Genomic DNA, 14583 nt, shown 5'->3' with positions numbered 1-14583 from the left:
AGCTTTTCACCGCGAATAGTCAAGGCTATAGCTGATAACCGCCTGCAAACCGTAATTAACAGCCCATAGCTACGTTAATTGTATGTTGAATTTCGAAAATTAAGGAAGGGAGATATGAACGAGCACGTTTTGCCTAAAGAACCTGCGTTCACCATCATTCTTTAAGGAATTGCCGCTAGCACTTTTGTATTTGTAAGGAATTCGATAGCAATCTTTATAATTTTGGGATCTTGCAATATTCTTTTCGCCCAAAGATTTTTGCCTGGTTGTAAATTGTCGATAGACATAATAAATTGAAGAATGGTGAGAAAAAAAGTTGAACATCACTGATTTGACTATAACATAATATGATATTTCACGTATCTTACTGCAACATTTTTTGCGCTTCTTATAGAGAAATCATAGATAACACGTTATTATTTGTTAGTCAGAGAGCCATTAAGCTTAGATATATATGAAACCATATAGTCTTTCCTTATTAAATGTCAAATGCTTTGTATCCTTCACAATGCGATGTCTATAACATTAAAGGATCAATCCATTTACTACGAGACTGGTAATAGTTAATAACAGTCTTTCAAAAGCTAGTTGGTTCAGCCCAAAGTCGTTATCGTTTCGCAGATTTGAAACTCCTGTCGCATTTGACTTCTGAAATAGATGTAGGCATGCAATAATACAAGAATTTAGCTTATCTGGTACCATTGACATAATTCCTAGCTTTTCATTATATTGAGTAAGGAAATTTTTTAAAGTCTTAGAATAATCTCATTGGAGTAAATAAAAAAAGAAAAAAAAAAGGCAGCCATGATATCAGAAAGGTGCAGTGGTTGCGCACTTTGGACGATTTATGAATTGTTGCGATATCTATTACTCTTTTCCTAAAAGTAGCTCTATTTCCTTTTTTTGCGGCTTGTTTTCCAATTTAAATTACCTTCTCTTTTGCACAACCTGATCCGACAAATCAAATTAAGGGCAGAATTTTTTCTGATTTACGAATCTCACTAAGACAGGAGAAGGCACATGTTCCTCTGTACCCCGCAAAATGATGCTACTGGTCATTCTTTTACAACGCAAACCACTATGAGTGCATTCTTCGTCTTTTTTCTGAACTCATTTTCGCAACTTTTCTTTCTTTTGCCATTCCAAATATCATGCAGCCTTATTCTAATAATCAGCCACACTCTGGCTATACTCAGGCACCTTATGGTCACCCTCAGCCTCAACCTCAGCAATCTCAACAACAGGATCAGCATTTCTTTGGTAACCTGAATGAAAGTTTTGGTCAGCTCAATGTTGGCCATCAGTGGAATCGGCTGCAATCACATCTTCATCGCTCTACCCAGTCCAGCCAAGTCATATGCGGACCTTTATTACGATACATCAATATCAATTATACCACCCGTATCTGGCTAGGTTCCATCCTACTCGTTTCCACCGACCATTCTCCCCCACCCATACAAGTGCAGTTAGATAACCAGAAACCTTATCAGCTTGAAGAAATTGAACGTCTCGATGATTATCGCCATACTTACTATTTCTGGCGGTACGAATTGAAAATTCAACTCACTAATAAACCTCAAATTCTTACGTATTCGACTCCTCACAACAATTGGGCTCAATCTTCCTTCCAGTTTCATTTGCCTGCCTATCATCAGTCAATGAGGTTCATGTTTTATTCATGCAACGGCTTTTCTGATGTACCTCAAGAAATTAAAGATAAATTTGGAGAGAAAGAAGCACCGCTTTGGCAAGATGTATTGGATCGTCACGAAGTGATGCCGTTCCATGTGTTGTTAGGAGGAGGAGATCAATTGTATCAAGATAGGTTAATCAAGGAGGACTTTATGAAGCCTTGGAATGATGAGAAAGATCCTAAGAAGCGTATTGCGATGAGTATGACACGAGAAATGAAGGAGGGGTTTGAAGAGTTCTATTTCAATAATTATTGTATAAACTTTGGGTAAGTTTCTTTGTCAATGCATTTTGGCTTCACTAAATTTCAGTACGAACAAGTTGAATGGAGCATGTGAGCTGCGAGTTAGATTCAAGTTTAGTATAATCAAGAGTCTTCTTGGGCTTACTTTTTTTTATATTATTTCGCCAATCTTTGCACATGTTGATTTGATGTAGGTTCAAAGATAACCCGGTTGTTGCAAAAGCATTTGCTTCCATTCCTTCCATCAACATGTGGGATGATCATGTATGTTTTCTCTTTGGCAAAGAAGGAATCATAAGGAGAAAGTACTAATTTTTTTCTTTTTTTCTGTCTAATTTTTCGTTTTATAGGATATCATTGATGGTTATGGCTCTTATCCTGCTGATATGCAACGTGCAGAATGCTTTCAAGTACTTTTCGCCAATGCTTGCCGATTCTACTATCTATTCCAGCACCACACAACAATGGAATTAGCCGAGCGACACGGTATGATCCGCGGTACCTTAGAGACTTGCAACCATATGATCACCACTTTAGGCCCTGATATTGGTTTCGTGGCTCTCGATTGCCGCGGCGAGCGTACAAAGCATGAAGTCTGTAAAGCCAAGTCTTATGATACTGTTTTTGAAGCCATACATACTCTGCTGCCCCCGACCATCAAGCACTTGTTTATATTGACTGGTGTTCCTCTTATTTATCCTCGTCTCACTCTGTTTGAAAATTTGATGGATGGAGCAGCTGGTTTGAGTTTAGCCACACTCGCTGGTAAAACGGGCGCGTTAGGTGACGTGATCAGCGGACAGCTCAATAAATGGAATGGCGACCCTGAATTACTGGATGACATGAACGACCATTGGACAGCAGGCAATCATGAAGTCGAAAGGAAGATGTTTATTGAACGGTTACAAGCGTATGCGCGCGAAAGATCTGTTAGAGTTTCATTTTTGGGCGGTGATGTTCATTGTTGTGGTGCAGGCAAACTTTATTCAAAAGATATGAAGGAGAAAGAAGAAGGAGATCCTTACTTTATGGTACAGATTATTTCCAGTGCCATTGTAAATGTCCCACCGCCCCAGGCATTATTGACTGTTTTGAACCAAAACTCAACTTTTGTCACCTTTAATGGAAATACAGAAGAAAGGATGTATAATTTGTTCAAAAAATCGCCCAATGGTAATACTGTAAGTATAGCAATACGTGCGTGCCTGACGATAATAGTGCTGTAAACGGACTCCTTCTGACATCTATTGCTCTATAGCGACAAAATAAAAAGTTGATGGGTATGCGAAACTATTGTGCAGGTTACTTTGATGAAGAAACTGGTAAAATCAATTTTTGGATTCAAGCAGAGAAAGAAGTAGGCGTCAAGGGAACCATGGGCTACCTTATAGATGTTCCCAAATTGGTGTTTGGACAAGGAGGATATCACTTATATCATCAGAATAAAATGCAGGTTTTGGAAGATCTGTACCAAACACCACAACCGCCTTCACGTTTCTTTCCACCTTTCCGCAGTGACAGTCAACAACAACTGTTTGGTGCACCACCTGAATCTCAACACTATGGAAGAGATCCCAATGAGACGACGTCATCATCATCCTTTTTTAATAACGTGGAACAACGATTTCACCAAACAGCAGGAAAATTACAGAATAAAATTGGTGGTTTTGTAATGCCTGGTAGTAATAATCATGGGTATCAAGGGTAAAGTAATCGACATGTAGCAATTCACCTCCAATTAAAAGAAATGCTTAACAATTATCACACAAATTTAAAGCGAAAAAGCGAACACTATGAAGTGATGAGGGGAACACTTTTGCGTTTCTAGCAATGTCAAGTGAATATCTCGATTTATATCGTGCAAAATCGTTTAAGTATCCATTTGAAACAGACAACGTATGTTTTCTTCTGAGTCTTTTAAACCTTTCATTTTTACTTTTACATACAATTTTGCTATTTCACAAAGAAAGAAAAGAAACATGCACTAAATAATCGTTTCACTTCTATTACAATACATTCAATTTGTTTCACTAAACTGCTTTTATTAAACGAATGCATCATTTTGCAATCCAATATTTTGTCCCATCAATATGAATGAAAGGAATATGTTGAGCTACGGTGAATATGGCTTTGGAATGTATATTACAGCACGCTATAGACCGCGAAGTGGCTGTTAAATTGGTCAACACACACAATTTATCAAGACAGTAATTGATATCCATTCCAGCAAAAACAAAAACGACGACTGCTGCTGCTACTATCGCAACATATAGAACAAGTCTTATACTCAAAGAGATGACTATTTTATTGCGTATCAAGCATCACCCTACTGTTAGTGATTAGGCTGATTATTTAAGAGATCAGCGCTTTTATTACTTCTGTGATGAAATTGTTTGGACGGAAATGGAAACCATTGAGATATCAAAGGTGGTAAATATAGTCAATGACTCTAACTTTAAGATAAAATGACAGATTGAAGTACAGTGAAATGTAAAGAATAACCAAAATGTGTCTCGTTTATTTTATGTCAAATGAATCTATTTTAGCGTGGCCATTAAAATACCAATCGTACAAACATCCCACAGAAATGCAACTTCCAACCGCCATCATCAGCGTAACATACAACTTGACCAAATTCTTAGGCACTATTACTTTTTTGCATTACAGCAAATTTTGCTTGGTCCTGATTACAAAGCAGAATATTTGGTCCTTATGTGCCTTTATATACTCTCTTCTTCGGCCAGCCACCATTTGATCAAGTAATGGAGGGCCAGTGTTTATCCGTGGGACGAGGTTAAACCAATCGACGTTAAGGAATTGTAGTGCTGCTACCACTATCATTCTAAATTCGAAAAAAAAATCTACATTTACTCAAAGATTTGCTTAGGTATCATTTCCAACAGAGACTTAGCCTTGAAAAAACAGTGAATCATCTTTAGTTAGCAAAGGTCAAAGCATAGTAAATAGATCCTTATCTTTCGTTGATTTATCAACAAAACAATTGTAATATTCCTCACATATAAGCCAGCAATCCAATTTGGACATTTGTTTGAAGTGATGATAACCATCAATACAAGCAAAAGATTGAGTTTAAGAATACCTTTTCATACATACAACGCTATTTTGAAACCATAGATTTGCAATTGACTATTATAATAGCCTTCATAACATGTCTATATATTGCTACGGAAATAGGCCCTTCGAGAGTCAGCGTTCAAGAAAAGATGGCTTATTCTGATTCGACGAATTCTTGGTGCTCATGCATACATTTGCAGTAAATTGTTGTCAGTGTCCTTAAATTGAGCATCGGATAACGTTACACACCTATAGTTCGGCATGACATGGCGGTCCTCTAAAATTACAACTATCAGATAGAAATACACAGAATATTATAAGGAGAGATTCAAACTGTTACGTTAAGAATGCATCCATGTCTTTGCTGGTTGATTGAACTATTAAGTAATAAAGTGTAGACATGAGTTTCTGTCTGTTGAGGTTAAAAAGTTTTCCGCTGACCTTTGAAAAAATTGGCGACAAGACAAAGGCCAATTCGTCCTGAGATTAGAAGTCTAATTCATTTTACTTATTGTCAGATATCAACAAATATGCGAAACTTTGAGAAATGATATGAGTATTTCATCTAATTCGTACATAAAAGTGGATGAAAATGAATAAGTTCAAATGGATTCTCGGTTTGGTATTTGAGTAAAGAATGGATAAAGAAAAATTAAGCAACTTGGCAATTCATTATATTGTGCGCATCAATTTTTCGGATGTTTGATACATCAGAAGAAATCAAAAGTTGATCAAATGTATACATCTTTTGCAGAGCCAAAGCCACTCCTGTAACCAAAATTCACAGTTCTTACAGACTGATACGGTAAATTAACTATGAGACTTTAAGGTCAATTATTACTGCTTGAGATGAGTCTGCTTAAGGTTAAATGATCTATTCATATGCTGTCAAAAAATACTCAGCAACACGAATATATTTTGTTCATCCTATGCAAGAGCGCTCAAGATATGCTGGTCTAAGCTCTCATGGATAGCTACGGGAAAGCTTGCGTAGTTGCAAGGTCTGGTAGCTTTTGCACTTGATCGACAATGTATCGTACCCCTTAAGTCATTTTAATTTGAAGATGCTTTCTGACTCTTACTAGCAGCGTCAGCGTTTAATCAGCCCTTTCCTTCAGCGTCACTGTTCACGTCGTGAAATATCAGCAACTGAGTATCTACTGTAGCTGCAATTCTTGAAGAAAATTCTTGCTTGCGTAGTGTTCGTGATTATTATAAATTAACTCTGATTCGATTTCCTTTCTCGGTTCATCTCTAGTGTGGTTATTTTGAACCCGTACAAACTATACGGTCGATGGTTCTCAGGTCAGTTCAGCAAGTGTTTTTGATTATTTAGATTCTCGAAACTATTTGCTGACATTGAAGAAGTTGAGTATTGGAAGAAATGTTACCGTGCATATGGAAAGCTTAGCCTAAAAAAAAAAAAAAAAAAAAGTCAATCAAAAAGTGTATCCTGTAATTGTCAGAACTATTTGGCTAAGGACGCAAGCAGCAGATACGACAATCATTTGCGGGAGGATGAACATATAAGATTATAGAGCATTTTTTAGGAGCGTAGCTGACCTACGTGAGCGGTGTGTTTTTGGAGAAGGTTTCTTTAAGAACCATTAAAAAAAAAAAAAAAAAAACAGGGCTTGTCAGCAGACTACATCGCCTAAAATATATATCGACATTGTTCTTCTCAGCAAAAAGGATGATAGACCTTGGAACAAGCTTTATTCCTGTCTTTCCTTTTCCTTTTCCTTTTTTTTTTCCCTAACTTCTTCTGCAAACCGTTAACTGGCAATTCTCCTCTCTCAGTGCTATATTGTCATTTTCTCTCTCTTTTATTTTTCAGGGTTATAAAATCAAATGAATCGATCAACATCGTTCTTGAGAGACGAGAACCGTATAAATGGTAACAAAGTATATGCAGCTTCTTCTTCCTTTACAATTCATGATATAACAACAACAACGGCTGCTACTGGTAGTATGACTGATATGAATAAGGATGATGCTGACGATGTAAATGACCTTTTTGATTATAATAAAAAAATTGATTTGGCAACCATGTGGACAGGTATAAATTTATCCCTTTTTCCTTCTTTATAAATACATGTGGGTGTCCACTTACATGTCCCCCATTTTTTTGCATAGCATTTAATAAATGTAAATCGTTCATTAAACATGGCCAACGCTTGGAGAATATGTCCTGGAGACTATGGAGATACAATCACCAACAATCATGTGCAGAAAAGGAAGAAGAAGAACAAGCAGTACAGGATGGAAACAAGTTTCAGACAACCGTCACTGCCACCAATTTCAACACTACTTTGAATACTCCCGATAACCATCATGCCACAACGACTTATACTCTACTCAGTGGATCACCTGTCAAAGTTAATTCTTTACACGAGGTTCCACAACAACCACAACAACAAAATCACCAGAATATGAAAATCATTGAAAGCAGCCATGATAACATTGAACGAGCGAATACTACAAATAATAATAGAACCCCTAACATATTAACTCCTATAACTCCACAACATCAGCAGCAGCAGCAGCAGCAGCAGCATCTATCATCTTCTCCGCAATTAGATACTTTTCAAGCGGATCCAGTACTTAGAAATGCAACATTAGTTAAGTATGGAAAAAAATATATTTATATTGTTGATGATGATGATGATGACTTCTATGAAGATGATGATGACTGTTATCTCAGTGGCGAAGATGCATATTACGATTTTGAAAGTGATGATGATAACAATAACAATCAAGATTATTTCATTGATTTCAAAAAAACAATACCTAAAAGACCCACTGCTGCTAAATGTAGATCCCTGTTATCAGATTTGTTAAACAAACCACCTTCGTTACTGCTGTCAAATTCGACTTCATCATTTGGAACGACAAATACAATTACTTCTACCGATAGCAATACAGCAAACAATTCTCTTTATGATGGCACGATGGTGGCCGACCAGCAAGCGCAGCATCAGCATCAGCAAAACACAGGCGTCACTACGACAACCTCCACAACCGCTGCCAATGCATTGGCGTCACTATATCTTGATGGAAAAGCACGAACATCGCCTTCTTCATATGCAGAACTGCTCGATAAAATCAACAACAAGAACATCAGTACTAGCTATCTTTTTAATTGGAAAGAATCATTTCGCGGTTGGTAATATGGTTTCTTTTCATAGCTGTTGAGTATGATTTATAAGTAAACGCTTCATTGTTCAAACTACATTAAAAACCGAAGCATACAAAAAATAAACAATAGAATATCAAAGTCATATCACGCATACAAGGTGTTCACACATAGAAACAGAATTATTAACCTATTTATCGTCTGAGGTTACACTACAATTTGCATCATTCTTTTATGTATGGAGCGTTTGAGGGGCTACACAAACCACACACATCAAATAAACTTGAAGGCCGGAATAAACTTTTCAAGTAGTACTACACACTGACACATAAGAAAGGTTATTTGAATTAGAAAAGGAGAAAAGCGTGATATTTCGATGATTTGAGACCATATCTCACAAAGAACGAGAATCTTTGATGAATTGTCTTTTGTCGTTACTTAGTCAGTCCCATCAAATGTGAAAGATGCTTTTTGAACTATACTTTAGAAAATTTAATCGTCCTCTTCTTGTCCATATTTTCAAGTACTGTACCTTCATAGAGTAACTATGAAGTATACCAACAATGACCAACTCTAGCAATTTATTCGACCTCTTTGTCGAAAAAAATAGTCGCGTCATGAAATGAAATAGAGAGATTCAAGGTGAAGAAAAATGTCAACAAAACACAGAAGATATCAGAACCTGAGTAAGAGCAAATACAGTGATTCTGAACTACTCGTATACCTTTCAAAGGACACATAATAAAAGAAAGCTACCGCAATGTCATTGAGAAACTGGCAGCATTTGGATGTGGAACAGTAAATTACGAGATAATGAAGCCAAAGACATGGGTTCGTAAAGCATATAGATTCACTACCAGCATCGAAGCATATGAATGACATTGGAACTATAGATAGGCCCATTTAAAACGATTCATCTGGCATCACTGTCGATCAATAAATTTATAGAACTTGCTTTGACTAAAGTCTCTTACAAAACAATGCTAAATAACACAAAATAATCAAACTATTAAAATAAAAAACTTTACCAGAATAACTCCCGTAGCAAATGACTGCAAGGACTAGCGAGGAAATTTTAGGTAAACAGAACTGTTCCGACAGCGTAAGAGGACGAGATACCCCCACGTTCTGATACTCGGAAACGTTTGTCTCAACCAACTCTACAATGACATTAGGAAGCCATGCATTAATAAGCTTTCTAACGCACATACCCAAAGAAAGTGGACATCCATCAATAGCAGTATAACTGCTGTACAGCAGCAGTCAACATCATTCTTCTATTCAAACAAAGAGAGGAAGGCTACAAGACAATGGGGACCAAAACTATCATCCTGTGATACTGATTGTTTGGAATGCTTACAAGATTTATTTTTCAGGTTATCATGTATCGTAGAAATTACGAAGCGAGCAATACAACCCAACAGATCAAATAGTCATCGACAAAGCTGGCCAGAAATCCTGACCGTGAAGGTCAGAGATCATCTTCTAAGGAGTCAATAAAGAGGCGCCCCATTCTTTGACTACAAAATATTGAAACAGGACCTTCCGTGCAAATTATTAAAGTAGAACGCGTCTTGGTTGCAAAAGAACTATTGGAAAAGAGGCATTGCATGCAAAAGCTGATCTAGCAGACAATGACAGCGGCTGATCATTTCACTTTAATCACAAAATTTCCTCATGTTTCAACATAGTAACAAATCAAGCCTAGCATTCGACTTACACGTAGTCCAAGAATATTCTCAAAGCTTTCAAAAAACTCTATAAAGCATCTTACAAAAGTAAATCACCCCAACAGCGTATTTTCTCAATAAGGCAGATATCACTCAGAGATTAAAGTTTCCGATAGACCACCTTCACGCTCTGGGGTTTAACAACATAGCAAACAGACTTTGGCATTGATAGCTAAACAGTCGTTCTACCAACATAGGTGAAGTAAGTATTTTTATTGAAGCTAAAAAATTGCATAGAGCGCATTATGTAAAGACGAGTGTTGTGCATGAAAGGCTGTACACAAACTCGAAGCCAAGTGTGTGTATTATGAGGCAGGATATATTTTTAGTCAATCATGGCAAAAATTAACAAAACAGACGATAGTCTGCCCAGTATGGGGATTGACTATCACAAGTACAGTAGTAATTTGCGTTTTGAAATTTTCAAAGATTCAAAAAATAGAATTCAAACTTTTTTCTGTCCAATCAACATTCTCATCTTCATTTGTCTACCCTATCGAAATTTCCAATTTTTTGTAAGTGGGAGATATCGAAATTTTTTATTTTGTTAATGTTCATCTAAACTTTCTTTTTTTTACTAGCTAATCTTTTCAATACAAACTCTTCTCAATCTTTGATGGTTATAACATCATCGTCGTGTTTTATATCTTCAAGAACCATCTGTTATGTCCTCCTCCTAGTCAAAGTCAATTATTTGCTCGTCATTACTGCTGTAGTACCCAGCCGTGCTGTCAGAGTCTGAGCGGAAGGACGCTAAGTTATTAGCAATCTTCGGTACAACAGAAACTCCCTTGTTATAGCTCTACTTGGTACCGATGAGTTGCAGCTTAACACCTTGCCACTGGCAAGTAATTGCCTCCAAACTTGAAATTCTGTTGTTATCAACATATTGGATCACTTTCGTAGCATCGCCATTTGGAGAGTCTTTCCTTTATCCAGGTATTTTTTAACACCTTTGAGACCCGGTTTCTCTTCTGCCGAAAGATAATCAATAACATCATTTAGGTTGCGTAACACATTCCGTCGTAATATTTGATATACAGCCAACTCGTGGTTGTATACGAGCTGGCATACTTTCAATATACCTTCTCCACTCCTTCTCTGTAATCTTGTCCCACTCAGTGCGCATTATCAAAGACTGGTATTTATTATAGACCTCTTAGCTATAGGAGGGTCTTTCTAAAACTACAGTACCAGAACAATTAACGGGCACTGATCAATTGGAAGAGAGGGAACGTTTATGTCCCCTCAGCTCATCCAAAAGTTCGTGCGTGAACAATGAACAATGAAAAAAGGGGAAAGGAAATTTTCAAAATCGAGCGAGTTTGTGGAGTATTTATGATTTTTCGGGTTCTCCCTCTCTCTTAATTGATCAGTGTCCGTTATATGTTCTGGTACTGTGTTTTTAGAACGACCTCCATTGTAGATGAGAAACACACAAAAAAAATAAAATAAGTAATGTTCCTTTAACTTTTAATGTTAGCGTCAAGTCGTGACGCTACATTATAAGGAAGGGTTTCCCAATCAAAAAGGAAATATCAAGCTATGAATCGACTCTCGTAATGATGAAAAACTATGTAGTCTTATTACAGCTCCATTAAAATGTACTGTATTTTCACATGCTTTTTCCTTTTGGCAAACGAGTATGTTGGATTGTCTTCAAAAATTACTTCTCGCTAACTTTATGTTTTCAACTAACTTTGATGTGTTGAGTCAGCTCAAGGATGCTGATCATCAAAAGGAGAGCAGCTACTTTGTACCCAAATATCGTCAGCTAGTAGTCTATTAGAATAATTTTTGTGTTTGTTTACTTTAAGCTTGACTCTTTATTTATAAAGTTAAGCGAAAACATGGATGCTATTGTTGCTTAGTCGATGATTCCAAACATCAAGTGGGTGGCTATGGACTCTTTAGGTGGAAACTATAGTCATAATTAAAACGTACCCAGTTTGCCATGTGGAGGCACTGGTTTCTTGAGCCGTAATATAACTACAATATAAAGTAACTTTTCTGCATCGAATGATTTACTGAAACGAGAGATGTTTTGAAAACACTTTACGCATGAATAACTATCAAGAATGACTGTAAATCAAGAACCTAAAGGCATATATTTGCGAATGGATAAAGATTTCTATTTTTGAAAATCATAAATTTCAAATGCGAATCACTGTACTCTCTCTTCTTCTTTTTATTTTCTTTGTTCCCGCTTCTGACAATTGCTGCTGCTACTATTACTACTGCTACTACTGCTACTACTACTATTTCGACAAATGAGCCCTATAAGATTCAGCCGCTGTTAATGGATCCTCAGGTACAGGCCCATTATACATCCTACTACCACGATGATCGTTGTTATTACTGTTACTATTATTATTCATATTATTCGTACTATTATGAGTAGGTGTCCCGATGAAAGAATGATTTGGTGTATAATACATTGAAGAAGTTGCTGACATTTGATGGTTTGGACTAGTGGTCATTTGTGGATGGTGTTGATGATGTGGCTGTGGCTGTGGCTGTGATTGTGGCTGTTGTTGTTGTTGTTGTTGTTGTTGTGTTGTTAAATAAGGTCTACTATTATTATAGTTTAAAGAAGTCGAAGTCTGCGGGTGATGCTGTTGTTGTTGTTGTTGTTGTTGATATGGATGATGGCGGTGATGTAACTGTTGATCATATAAATTATTGTGCGATAATTGTGAATAGATCGACTCAGTTCCCATGGAAGGGTTCATGATATTAGTAGTAGTAGGAGCAGCAGCAGCGGAAGTAGTGGTGGTAGTCATAGGAGGATGAGAAAGGGGAGGCGCCGGCGCTGTTGGTGTCATGGAAATACTATGGGTCATCGTTGATAGATCGTATGGCACAGCAGTCCTAGCAAGATGATTGTTGTAATTGGTGGCGGTAGATATAGATGGGTGATGGTGTTGATGAAGATCATTATTATAATACATTTGATTATTACTCGCGTTGTTGTTGTTATTGTTGTTATCGAAAGGATCGACTATCAGATGATTGATAGGTGTCGTGGCAGCAGTGCTTGTAGTGGAAGGATGATTGTAATAATTTGTGACAGTGCTAGAAACGGCATTCGTCGTTGGAGGAGGTGGAGTATACATGGGTGTCGTCGTTGTCGTAGGATTGTATCCTTGTGTTTGCGGCGTTAAACTCATATTCAACCTTGACTTTTGCGGTTGCTGTAAATAAGCTTGATGATGATGATGTTGATGTTGATGTTGTTGATGTTGTTGTTGTTGTTGTTGTTGCTGTAACCGAGTGTTATGACTATTATTGTTACCACTTGAGCTATTTATAGATGGAACATAAATAGAAGTATTATTATTCTGAGGGTGGTAATAGTCAGTTGCTACAGTGGATGTTGCTATTGCTGAGGTCGGTACTGTTGTAGAAGACATGATATTGCCCGCACCATTACCAGCATTCGCATTCCCACTCGCAGCAACAGCAGCTGCAGTGGTATTATAATAAGATGGCTGCGGTTGATTTCTCCAAACAGGTTGCACAGGTATACGTAATGGAACACGAGTCAAAGGTCTATTCAGCGGTTGAGTAGGAAAATGAGGTAATTGTGCTTTCGATAACATTAACAAATAATGTTGTTGAAGTTGTTCCTGTTGTGTTTGTTGATGATGATGATGTTGTTGTTGTTGCGGCTGATTTGGTGGTAGAACCACTTTAAAGGTTTCTTCCAATAGTTGCTCCTGTTTCGCTAGTTGATCTGCATTCTGTATTTGACTTCTAAATAAGAACAAAGCTTGCTTCCATCTATCGTATTCGTCATGTTTGATAGTCAACCTGAATCGTAACACATCCAAAAATTCTAGTTCCATGATGTTTAAATCCACCACCTTCATGCCGGTGACTTCTGACCACGTTTTGTTTGTGAAAGTGTTATCGTCAAGGAATTTGTTAGCAAGCATGAGAGCTACAGTGAACAATCGGTATTCTGAGCCTTCGGCACCTTGGATGGTTGGGTTATTCTGCAACAGCATGGCAATATACTTTAAAGACAGTAATATGACAGATTCAGAGAGCTGAGTAGCGGTCAGTACTTGTTTACAAAATTTCTTAAAGGCATTGCTTGTGCGGTTTGCAATATTGGCTGTTTCTCGGGAATGATGGAGGTCACTGTCTTCTGTTGTATTGTATTGTTGTTGAATGATGAGCTTTGAGAGTTCGTGGAGTTTCATGACGGAAGGTCTACGAGCATGCCACATTAAATAGACCATGGTAGAGGCAAAATCGGCTAGTTGGGCAATCGTGAGAGGTGGAGTAGGTGGGGCATCGGTGGCGTTAGGAGCAGGTTCAGGTGGTACAATATATTGTTGTTGTTGTTGTTGTTGCTGAGGGTATGGGTGGTATAACGCTTGCTGCTGTTGCGGTGGTGGTAAATATGCTGTATTTGAATTAGTATTCGTGGTTGTAGTTGTAGTTATGGGTAAATGCTGGTTATAAGATCGAGGGTGGAAGACAGACGTGGCTGCTGCTGCTGCTGTTGTTGTTGTTGTTGTTGTTGTTGTTGGAGCATAGTTATTGGTATCAATGATGGGATAGTATTGACCCTGCTGGTGCTGTTGCTGGTGCTGTTGTTGCTGTTGGTTGTTAAAATGATGATACATTTCTTACTAGTATTTTTTGACTTTCTTAATATTGATATGTGTCTAAAACATAGACATTGCAAAAGCAGA

The 14583-nt window shown here is 37.4% G+C and overlaps 4 protein-coding genes across 4 annotated transcripts; 3 read left to right on the top strand and 1 right to left on the bottom strand.

The window, feature by feature from the left end:
* Positions 1-1151: 1151 nt before the first annotated feature.
* On the top strand, positions 1152-3644 carry BDF20DRAFT_812965 (uncharacterized protein; the record flags this gene model as incomplete). The annotated part of the gene is made up of 4 exons (XM_053076845.1): positions 1152-1960; positions 2131-2200; positions 2287-3117; positions 3195-3644. The coding sequence occupies 4 exons, from the start codon at positions 1152-1154 to the stop codon at positions 3642-3644; spliced, it is 2160 nt and encodes a 719-aa protein (XP_052940173.1).
* Positions 3645-6862: 3218 nt separating this feature from the next.
* On the top strand, positions 6863-8181 carry BDF20DRAFT_831004 (uncharacterized protein; the record flags this gene model as incomplete). Its single annotated transcript, XM_053078409.1, has 2 exons — positions 6863-7070; positions 7148-8181. The coding sequence occupies 2 exons, from the start codon at positions 6863-6865 to the stop codon at positions 8179-8181; spliced, it is 1242 nt and encodes a 413-aa protein (XP_052940172.1).
* Positions 8182-10212: 2031 nt separating this feature from the next.
* Positions 10213-11166, top strand: BDF20DRAFT_831002 (uncharacterized protein; the record flags this gene model as incomplete). Its single annotated transcript, XM_053078408.1, has 3 exons — positions 10213-10392; positions 10678-10816; positions 11069-11166. 3 exons carry the CDS (start codon positions 10213-10215, stop codon positions 11164-11166), a joined length of 417 nt encoding a protein of 138 aa, XP_052940171.1.
* Positions 11167-13147: 1981 nt separating this feature from the next.
* Positions 13148-14241, bottom strand: BDF20DRAFT_966743 (uncharacterized protein; the record flags this gene model as incomplete). The annotated part of the gene is made up of 1 exon (XM_053084976.1): positions 13148-14241. A coding segment is annotated over exon 1 (975 nt), but the record flags the coding sequence as incomplete, so codon positions are not given.
* Between the last annotated feature and the right edge of the window lie 342 nt (positions 14242-14583).

The sequence above is a fragment of the Mycotypha africana genome (assembly GCF_025528875.1).
Source record: "Mycotypha africana strain NRRL 2978 chromosome Unknown BDF20scaffold_1, whole genome shotgun sequence".
Classification (NCBI taxonomy): domain Eukaryota; kingdom Fungi; phylum Mucoromycota; class Mucoromycetes; order Mucorales; family Mycotyphaceae; genus Mycotypha; species Mycotypha africana.
This window is presented reverse-complemented; position numbering and strand designations above follow the sequence as displayed.